Genomic DNA, 11,006 nt, shown 5'->3' on the forward strand with positions numbered 1-11,006 from the left:
CTGGGCTACTGTAGAAACATGGCTGTGCAACATAATGATATCCCTCGGCGAGGAACCCACTCCCTATGTATACGGAAATGGCTCGTTCAAAGGTAAGGAAAACACAACAATTCTTATTTTTTGGACATTTATACTTCTACTTAAAGTTATATTTTGAATGCAGGAAGGGTTTTGCTACTTTTAAATAAAAGATCTGAATGCTTCTTTCACCTCTGGTTGGATTTGGCTACGTGCTACACATCAAATAAAGTCGAGTCACACTGACTTTGAGAACTTCTTCATTTATTCAAAGTCGGGTGGCTGCTCTCAAAGAATAAAACATCTTTTGGTTGTGTTTTAAATCTTAAAAAAGATATTGATTATTTAAAAAAAAAAAAAAAAAAGTCATGACATAAACCACCAAACTGACAAGGACTGTACATTTGTACATAGAAGGTAGCAAAAAAGACCTACCTATTAAAAACTGATACTTACTGTAACTAATCTGAAAATGAGTATTTCATTTGGCTTCAGTAAAGAACACCCAAATGTCACTTAAGTGGTTCGGTAACATATAGTGACATTTAAAATGCATAAGGTGCCAAACAGAAAACCAGGGACCATACTTAGAGAACCTTTACTTTGTCCTCACATGTCCGTCATAAAAGACAAACTGCTGTTCAGAATCAACATCAGACCCAACAGTCAGTATTAATAATCATAACTGATTAAGAAAGAAATTAAATATTTGAATGTCTTAGCTGAGTGCATATCATAGAGTCGCAAGACATTCATCTATGACACCAAAATTTGAGTTAAAAATGTATATATGAGTATTCATTTCACATTGTGCTCTCCTCACACACAAATATTCATTTCATTCATAAACTCCACTTTGATGTCTATGATAAAATGTAAGCCGCCCATTCACAATGTATTCTCCCACTGTTTACGTCATTAAATATCTCACCTAGTTACTTTATCTTGGCTCAAATCACTGCCGCCCACCCTTTCTTAATGGCAAGATGAATTAACAAAAAGATACTCAGTGGAAAAAAAACTGAAGTCCAAACTCCAAGTAAAGTCACAATGGTTTTTAAATCTATGGGCTCCTATATTTTAGATTAACAAATCAATAAGGTGCTGATTTAATTCTGAGTTTGTTTAAAACTGACTGTTTTTTTTAATGCATTTTTTTATGCATTTATGTTTTTGGAGACTCTTTTGAATCATGACGTGATTTATAACTTGTATATTTGTTTGCAAAATTCTCCTGATAAAGAAGCTTCATATAATTCAAATTTGAATAAACTTTTTTTTGTTTCAAAGAGAGTCTCCCTTATAGATTTTGTTGGTTTAGAAAACCGTAAACCATGTAAAACAATAGTTAGGAAGTAAGTAGATCAGGTGTGCTCTGGTTAAAGCTCGCATGTATATTTAGTGTCTGTCACCATCAGAAGAATTTAAACTCACACACTTTTAATCTCAGACACTATCAGAGCATTAACATGTGATCTGCATCTTGTCAGGAAAAGAAAAACATGTATATAAATTATTGTTAGCAGCACTGACAGTGGTAATGTTTGCAAAACTGTCTGCAGGTCTTCTGCTTTCAGAGCTGGTAGTTATTATTACTTTTATTATTGATTATTCTGCTGATTATTTTTGCAAGGTAATGGCTTCATGGTTTCTTTTGTAAAATGTACAAAAAAGCAAGAAATCACTTTTTTTTCTTCAAAAATCACCATTTCCCTAAAGCTCCATGAGGCAATTTCAAATTTCTTATTTTGTTGTGATTAACCGTCTAAAATCCAAACACTTCAGACTTTAGACTAAGATGTCATTTTAAATGAAATAAAGCAGAAAATCCTCATAGTTGAGAAGCTGGATAAGAGAATGTTTGATCTTTTTCTTAAAAAAATGACAAAAAAATGATTTCCAAAATAGGTGGCAATCAACTTTCTGTCAGTCAATTAATCATGACACGACTAATTGTTCTAATATTGGATCGATCATTTTTGCATACTGAGATCCGAGCACATTGTTGGTATAACTGTGATATTGAGAACACTTATCGATATCAGATGCAAATGCAAAGCCCTGTGACCGGATGTCAGTATTGAAAAAATGCTAATGTTGTCCATTATGCATCTATTGATTAGCTATAAGTATCAGTGATTTACATTAATGCTCAGTTCCAATGCAGAGCGTATTCATAGCAGTGTGAATTCAGGGTGTGGAGGTCAGCGAGTCTGAGATTTGTGCTGGGTTCATGTCTCATCTTTCTTACATATAACTGGCATTAAATATACCTTAAATCCTTATGTGTAGGACTAGAATATATCTTATTTTAGTGCCATCTGGTGGTCATATAAATAAAATAAAAAATCACTTTGCCAGACTAGAGTATTCCTTTTCCTACAAACAGAAACCATCAAAATAATTTACAAAAATGTATGATCACATTTAATTCTAAATAAATTGGCTTTATGTTTATGATAATGCACAGTGGGGTGTCCTTATTTATGTGTAAAAAAGGAGAATAACACAATGTGAATATGGGGTGAAACTTACTTGTCTTGTTTAGTTATGTACCTTCAGTTGTAATATCTGGACATTTGTGAATGTACAGTGTACTCTGTCTATATCTTCTGCCTGAACACAGCTCATCTACACTGATCTACCAACGCTGTTAAACTTTGTGCATCTTCAAGTCTTTTTTCTGTGTTTGATTCTTTTTCATGTATTGCCTTCCTTTGCTGGCAGGGTGTTAGGAGAGGAGAGTGTGAATACAAGCCGGGAACACGGTGATCACAGCGCAGATGCTCAGCAGCGAAACCACAGGTGTGAGGTTACAGCTCGAGCTCACAGCTGGGAAAAGAAGAAACATTCATTATATAGGATGCTCCAAGCTACTTTTTCTCACCTTTCATAATGCGTTTATGATAAAAATCAGAAATGTATTGTTTTGTTAGTTTATTCTTGTTTTGTTTATATTTAAGTTAATTTATCTATTTATATATTCTTTTATTTTTGCTATTTTATTGTATTTGTTTTTGTTTGATGAGATTCTAAATATTTGTAGCTATTGTTGAATTTTAACTTGTGCTATTTATTGTGTTTCGCATGTATATATATATATATATATATATATATATATAAAATTCGTATTCTTATTATGTGGCTTTTTTTAAATACATCATTTTGTTTGGGCTTTAGACATTACTCGCTAAGGCCATTAGTGCACCTTCTTTCCCCTTTTTTTAGCTTCTTCAAATGTATGCAAAATGTTGCAAAAACAATTATTTAAATATTAACTAAAATTGCTGTTTGTACTTCATTAATACACATAGGCTACCCTTATAATGGAAAAAATACAAATATAAATGATGTTGTAGGGGAAGTGAATGTAATATTGTATGCATTTTGTTTTTGTATTTATTCTGCATTGTTTTTGTCTTTATGACTGTAAATGTATTCATTTATTTTTTGTTTTGTTTTTTGTGTATTCGTTTTTTTTTCTATTTTTATTTTTTTTCATATGTTTGTCAGTATGATTTTGATATTTAGTAACTCTAATAAACTGCAGACTGTAGAGTTTATAAATTCCAGAGGAGGTCAATCACTGGAGCTTCTTCACTGTGTTAAAACTACTATACCATTGTTTGTTTATTTATTTATGTATTTTGACTGGACATTAAACTGAAAAATTAATTATATTTACATACATATGCATGACAGTGACATGTGCAAAGAGGGTGACTACCACCACTATGGCACCTGGCAGCATCACAAGCTCATTCCCACCTGATTTAACAGTTTAAGTTTATGTAAATTAGCTCTCCCTAATGCAACCAAATCCAAAGTGAGCAGTGCTGTATTTGGCAAATAGCCAGCACAAGAGGTCATGCACACAATGGCAATGGAGGTAATTGAGATAAACCAAAATGGCTAATTTCTTTATCATATCACTATGGGAGTAGTGTTACGTTAGCGGTGTGTAGTGACGCAGGTAGTGGGCTCTTAACACCTTCTTTCTGCATCAAATGCCCAGCTTGTGTTACTTATTAATCAACAAACGCCAATTGTACAGGTTGCTGCTGTGAAATATCCAGAGCAGACGGCAAAGTGTTTCATAAAGCGGCTGAGACTGACAAGCCGGGCTTAATTCAAAAAATCCACAAGATGTAGGTGTTCACAGATGGCCATAGAGCAGCACAAATTAAACAATGTGCCAACGAGGGATGAAATATTAAAGAGAAAGGAGCAAAACCACTGCCATATACAAAGGTTAAAGAGAATTTTTGCAGCATTCTCGGTTAGTAAAAGCTCTAACACAAGTAGAGAATAATTCGGCATTTCTGCACAGCCCTCCTGACTCCGTTTGCTGCATTGTTTTGCTTTTAAAGTGTCATTTTGGGTTTAAGTCCATTATGAATGTGAACTTTAACCCAAGATACAAAATGGCATTAATCAACTTCAAAGTACTATTTGTGTCTCGTGTGTACATGTTGTGTCTTGTGTGTTTCGTGTGTGTTTGTTGCTTACTCCGGCAGCTTTTCCCATCTCGTTGCAGCATCCCAGTCACACAGCTGCAGACTGGTCCGGTCATCATACTGGTGCAGATCTGCTCACAGCCTCCGTTTTCCTCCTCACACCAGTCTGATTCTAAAGGGAGATAAAGATCACAAGTCCGTCACGAAAAAATCATTTTAAAAGCTTTGAAATTTAACACAATAATTGGATATGATCCTTTCAGTTAAGTTCAGTATGATGAACTTTGAACAGAAGTTCAATTATTAGCTGTTCTGCTTCAAATCCTGCACAGATTTCCATTGATTTATAGGGGTTAAATCCAAGAGAAATATAAAAACTAGTAGCTGAGTGTTAAAAACTTGACCTCACTCACCTCTTCTTCTTATGGGTCCCACAGTCAATATGTGCTCTTTATGGTCACTGTCCTCCGAGTACATTCGTCTCTTGTGTGGACAGTTCTGGATGCACAGCACACAAACATTAATACAGCACACGTTGTTTCATCACCACTGTTATGTTTCAGATCGTACAGTTTTTCTCACCACTTTGCAGGCGTTTGTTTCAGAGTCACACAGCGTGACGTCACAGTGGAGGTGAACCTCGTCGTAATCCCCGATGAACTTGAAGACGGTGACGTGGAAGCGACAGGTGAGGGACACACCGTTCTCTGCCATGCCGATGGTGTTGTCCTTAATGTTTGGACACCTGGAGAGAGACGGACATTGAAGAAACAGACTGGGTTTATGTCATTAACCCATTGAAAACTGGCTTGATTTCTTCCAAAAACACAGGAAGAAGGCAATGAGCTACTTAAGAAATGGCCAAAAATTTAGCAAGATAATAGTTAAAAAACAACATCAAATAAAACAAAATTTGAAATTGCTAAAACAAAAAAAAAAAAAAAAAAAAAGGAAGATGAAACAAACAAAAAAAGATCTGAAAAAGTGCTTGAAGGTAATCTTTTTCTTTAACATAAATTTAAATTAAAAATTATGAATATACTTTTCTCAACATTCTCCCTCCCTTTTCTAAAAGCAAATTTTAGGTAATCTTATTGTCACCTTTTACTTATTTCTTGCAATTTGTGGGACTTTTCTTGCCAAGCTGCTAATGCCTTTTCTGTCATGTTTTCTAAAGAAATCAAACCAATTTCCTCACGTTTCAAAGGTTTGAACGCTTGTAAATGCAACACAAGAAAACTGATGTTGGTCCAGGTTTCAAAGTGTTAATTGAATAAAAGTCGCATATACTGGTTCTAGCTTCTCAAGTGTGATTTGCTGCTTTATATCATCTTAAATCGAGCATCCTTGGACTGTTTTCTTGACTATGGCAAATTTTTAAAGGGTGTTTTCACTGTAATCGGAGACTTTTCCAAACCCACCCTCTCTCTATGATGATGTAGCGGAGTCGGTCACTGCTGTAGCGTGACGGCGTGGCCCAGCACATGTTCACTATGAGGATGAGCTGGTTTTCGTCTGCTCCTTCCACAAAGACGCCCACAAAGAGGATGTCTCGTGTGCTGAGCACCACCTCGCCCTCCCTGTATGGATTTCGGTACGAGGAGTTCTTATACAGAGCCATCTTGGTGATGAAGTTTCCCTCCTGGGTCGGTAAGGTGAGGTTTATCACACTGGAGGAATAAATAAAGAGAGATGGTGGTTGTTGATGTCTAGTCGTGGTATTTTGTTGTATTTGACAAACATTTTATTCTGCAGTGTGTGCTCTGTCTGACCTCAGCATGGGCTTGAGGACAGTCTCCAGCGAGATCTTCAGGTCCAGCTCGTAGGCGCAGGAGAACTCCACATTGATGGTCTTGTCTCTGGTGATGACGTTCCCGGTGTTGTTCACGCTCTCTATCCACACGGTGTTCTTATACATGATGTGTGTGCCGTTCGACTGTCAGAGAGAGATTTAGAAGATTCGGCATCAGGAAAAACAGAAGCAAAGATGCCTGAAAACAGTTTATATGGGCTGTGAAAACAGTTTTGTTCCAGCAGCCATCACACTGGTGAACAAGCTGTAGGACGATTGCACAAAATTACACATTGCACAGGATCAATTTGTGATTTATTTATTCACAGTTTTTAGATTTTTTTTAAATTTAAGTTTTTTTTGTAGTTTAATGTCCTTATTGGTATTTACTGCATATTTAACATTTTGAGTTAGCGCTGGGGCTCTTGAAATGTTCTATCTTTTATCTTCTTGTCATGTTTTATCCTGTATGCTGTCTGTGATGTCTGACAACTGTGTTAAATAGATGCCCTGCATACTGCTAACCAAATCTGCCTACGGGAACAAATAAAGTTACCTAAGCTGGACATGAAATTATTATTAGATAATATTTAAATATTATTAGTTAAGGGTATACTATGCAGGATTTTCCTAATCTCATAAACAATGTCTGGGCTCTTCTTTTTACCCACTAGAAGTGTGTGGTGTATTTATCTACAGACACTCAGCCCTCTGCTTTAATTTTCCTCTAACTTAGCTGTTTGGGATGTTTATGGGCTGCAAACTTGTGGCTGCAAAAAATGTAGCGACCAGGTGCCAGACTGCAAGCAAGGCACATTTAAGAAGAAGAAACTACAAAAGGGTCCAACCAAGTATTATGGTGTTATTTACACCCTCAATCTAACCAATGCAGGTGGTGTATAAATGCAGGAAATTTGTTTTAAATTACTTTAAAACAAATGTTTTAAATTACTTACTTTCTGGGGGAGCACCATTGGACCCCCCTCCATTCATGTATCTTGTATCATTTATTGCTACTGGCCACTGACATGGTTTTAAAGTTACTGTTATTCAATTTTTGCTGTCCAAATGTGTCAAAATTCACATATTTAGATCAGAGAAATAAAATAATTTCTGGGGCAGCATGCCTCAAAACCCCCTAGTAAGCTCAGTTTTCGAACCTCGGTATTTCTAAAGCCCTGTGTACGGCCTTGAGTATGAATGACTGTAAACTGACCAGGACGATGGAGCCGCAGTGCCCCTTAGTGTTGTTGATGCGGAAGGAGATGAAGTCCTCTCCCTCGATGCCGGCACAGTGCTCGTCATTGATCCTGACGTCCTCTCGCTCAAAGCCCAGCTGGAAGAGCTTACACTTGGAGATGGAGACCTCCATCTGAGCATGCTTACAGGTCACCTCCGCCTGGATGATGTCATCATCACCTGACACACACACACACACACACACACACACACACACACACACACACACAGACATAAAGTGCCTTACATGGGCAATGTGAGACCAGTATTATTCATTGGAAGTGAGGCCCATGATGCTGAAAATACTGCTTCTGCTGCCTAAAGATTTGTGTTTACAGTCATGATATGTTGTTATATTGGACTGTAAGAGTCAAATGGCTGAAGATAGATAAGAATGTAACAGCTGGAGTTACACAACAAAAAATGAACTACTGCCACAAAATGCATCCTTGTAAACTATTAATTAAAAATCGATACAGTGATTTTGAGAATTGATCAGTGTGTATCATAAAATAAAATATTGCGATACAGAAGTGTATCGATATTTTCTCTCAGCCCACATATTTGGAAAACGGGAAAATTCACCTTGATACTAGGTAAAGTGTTAGATTTTCTGACAGCTCTTTGTAATATGAGCAAATAGGCTTTATCACTTTCAAAAATTATCCCAAAATTAGCAGGAAAATAGTAAAAGTTGTTACAATAAAACTAAATTAGCACAAAAAAATAATAAAAAAAGAAAGTAAAAACAAACAAGGAAGTGCTTAAAGTGCTTTAAAAATTTATTAACTCTTTATTATAATTTCAAATATGTAATTATGATAATTATAAATATGGCTAGCTTTAAAAAAAAAATTTTCTAAATCTACTAAATCTTGGAATTTGCGGGACATTTCTTGCTAGGTTGCTCATTTCCTTTTATATCATGCTTTCTAGAAAAAATAAATCAAACGGCAACACAAGATAAGTAATGTCAATCCGGGTTTCAAAGGGTTAACCTACTGAACTCCACTGAAGTTGGACCAGCAGTATATCACCATATTTTTACCTCATCAGTATTTCAGAATGGTTGATTGTTTATATGACAGCTTCACTTACAGCATACTGGGACAGGATTAAAAGTGAGGATGGACGATGTGAAAACCGTATGAAGACTCACCTCCGGTGCTGGTGGGCAACTCTGGACAGCCACACAGGTCGCCTCCGTTCTCCAGCTCACAGGTGAAGTTTGTGCAGATCTCTCCTGCACAGGGGTCATAGATCCATTCTGCTAAAGACAGGTCCACACACAATGTTAGCTGTCACACACACTGTCAGCTCACGTAAACATGCAGATTCAATACAACAACTCAACAAGCCAAATTATGACTGCTGAAAAAAAGGTAAAATTTCTGCCGAGGCCTAAAGAATTGCCTCCGGGGTGAGGAGGACAAGTCTGTTTCAGTGTTTCCCCAACTTTGACAGTTTCATATCACCGTAAAACTTCAGGTAAAATCCCGGGCTATTATTCTCTTTAATCGCTGAACTCAACAGGCTTATATTTAGGACAGGTGTCTATATAGGACAGGCTTTTTTTCCTTTCTCATGAAACTGTTGCTCAGCAAAAAAATAACTGTTACTGTATGTAACCTTAATATTTTCTCTTTTTTCTTCTTTTTCATTACTAAAAGATAAAGTAAGGACAGTATTAGAGACTAGCAATAGCTAAAATCTCTATATGTGAAACATCAGTTACCACAGCTTGTTTGTAACAGGTGGAAGTTGCACTGTTAATTCACATTGCCCCTATTAAATAAACTACATAAATAAATACATTCTCATACTGACAAACATTTAAACTTTTATATTTCTGTATGATCTAAGCAGCTAACTAAGCTTCAGCAACACCTCATTTTATAAATCCAAAGAAACTCTATAAATTCAACTGCACGGCAACCACGCCTCAAATTAAGACAGGTGTATCTTTGTCAAAATGTGTAGCCACACCAGGCTAGTAAAAGATTAAAAGTTTTACCGTAATTTGCTCTCTAAAATGTTTCAGTGTCCTTTTACTGTCCAGCCTCCAAAATCCATGTGAGACAAGAAAGGAGCTGAAACATCGATACACTCATCTGAAACTCGTGTGTGTGCCATGTGGCTGAGAGAGGCTGGTGCCTCGCGGTGCCCTTACAGCAGTTCTCCTGGGTGATCCACTTGGTGGTGAGGGTCCCCATGGAGCGGCAGGCCTCAGCGTAGGCAGCCAGCGAGCCGCAGACCTGAGCCTTGCGGTGATTGTAGCAGCCGTCCAGGTAGCAGGACTGGTAGAAGGGCCGGGGATCCAGCAGGCCGTGGCACGGCTGGAAGAAACCCTTCAGCTGGGTGAGCTTCTGACAGGCGTCTTCACCTTGCAGCGCCAGCACCGCCGTGTTGTCACAGGACTGAGCCAGAGCCACGTACTGGGTTTCATCACAGCTGGAGGAGAGATAAAAATCCAGCTGTCAAAGCTCAGATCCGGTCATGATAATTCTATATATGCAAGTTCCCTTTGGTAAATATGCAGCTCAAACTTATGTCAACTGAACAACATTCACGTGTAGCCATGTTTCTGTTCATCCTCTAATGTACGGTAAATAGTGTCCAGTGTATTCCTCCATGTCTGTTAGCCTCACCCACCTGTTCTGCATACCGTTGGTCTTCCAGCTCTGGGCCAGCTCCAGGGCGCTGACCGCCGGCTTTCCCCTGGAGGTGATGTAGTCGTCACTGGGGTCTCCGTTGAAATTCCCACAGAGACCGCACACCTTGTTCTGAAGCCGCTGGCCCATGGTGATGCTGAGGGTGTTGAAGCGGTTGTATCGGACCTGGATGTCCTGGGGCGTGTCGATGACAATAAATCCTTCGGACGTGGACAGACGTGTCATCAGCCCAGTTAGAAACGGTACGGATACTGGTGTACCATTGACCTTTGAAGACACAAAAGATGGTAAGAGACAGTCTTTTTTATTTAATGTATTTGCAGTAAGCATAGCATGTCCTTACATGCTAAATTTAGACATCTCTCTGCAACTCATCTGCAACTGTTGATTACCCCCTTTACTGTCATTGATATAATCTGATGATATAAAACACTATATTGCTGTTTTTCTTTAACATTTACAGTTTATTAACATATTAAAACTATAAATATAGGAACAGATGAAGAGTCAACTCTTGCCTTTTACACAAAACGGACTTGTAGTTTTGATGAAGGTAATGTTACTTATGTTTGGGGGTTTAATAGACAACAGATTTCACTTCTTGCTATATTACTCATGAACACCTAAAAAAAACCTCCAACAGCAGGAATCCAGATGGATCGATTTGGGATCTGGGAGTGTAGTGTGCAGAAAGTACTGTCAACACCAATTATATCTGAGAATTTATGTCCTTCATTGTTTAAAGTGAGGCAGAATATAAGATGAAACCTAGCTGTGGGTATTTGCAAGATTTTGCAGTTAATGTCACAGAGACACAAACTTTTACTA

The 11,006-nt window shown here is 37.6% G+C and overlaps 1 protein-coding gene across 1 annotated transcript in view; it reads right to left on the bottom strand.

Moving 5' to 3' along the window:
• Nucleotides 1-202: 202 nt before the first annotated feature.
• Nucleotides 203-11,006, bottom strand: part of tecta (tectorin alpha) — a 29,328-nt gene continuing 18,524 nt past the window's right edge. The window contains exons 15-24 of the mRNA XM_042498898.2: nucleotides 10,159-10,445; nucleotides 9,677-9,957; nucleotides 8,666-8,776; nucleotides 7,484-7,686; nucleotides 6,248-6,411; nucleotides 5,897-6,145; nucleotides 5,058-5,220; nucleotides 4,889-4,973; nucleotides 4,528-4,647; nucleotides 203-2,850 (exon numbers count right to left, since the gene is read on the bottom strand). Coding sequence (XP_042354832.2) covers nucleotides 2,750-2,850; nucleotides 4,528-4,647; nucleotides 4,889-4,973; nucleotides 5,058-5,220; nucleotides 5,897-6,145; nucleotides 6,248-6,411; nucleotides 7,484-7,686; nucleotides 8,666-8,776; nucleotides 9,677-9,957; nucleotides 10,159-10,445 — 1,764 coding nt within the window. The 3' untranslated portion in view covers nucleotides 203-2,749. The remainder of the gene's footprint in view (nucleotides 2,851-4,527; nucleotides 4,648-4,888; nucleotides 4,974-5,057; nucleotides 5,221-5,896; nucleotides 6,146-6,247; nucleotides 6,412-7,483; nucleotides 7,687-8,665; nucleotides 8,777-9,676; nucleotides 9,958-10,158; nucleotides 10,446-11,006) is intronic.

Source organism: Plectropomus leopardus, chromosome 15 (genome assembly GCF_026936395.1).
Source record: "Plectropomus leopardus strain MGB_pleo_1.0 chromosome 15, ASM2693639v1, whole genome shotgun sequence".
Classification (NCBI taxonomy): Eukaryota; Metazoa; Chordata; class Actinopteri; order Perciformes; family Serranidae; genus Plectropomus; species Plectropomus leopardus.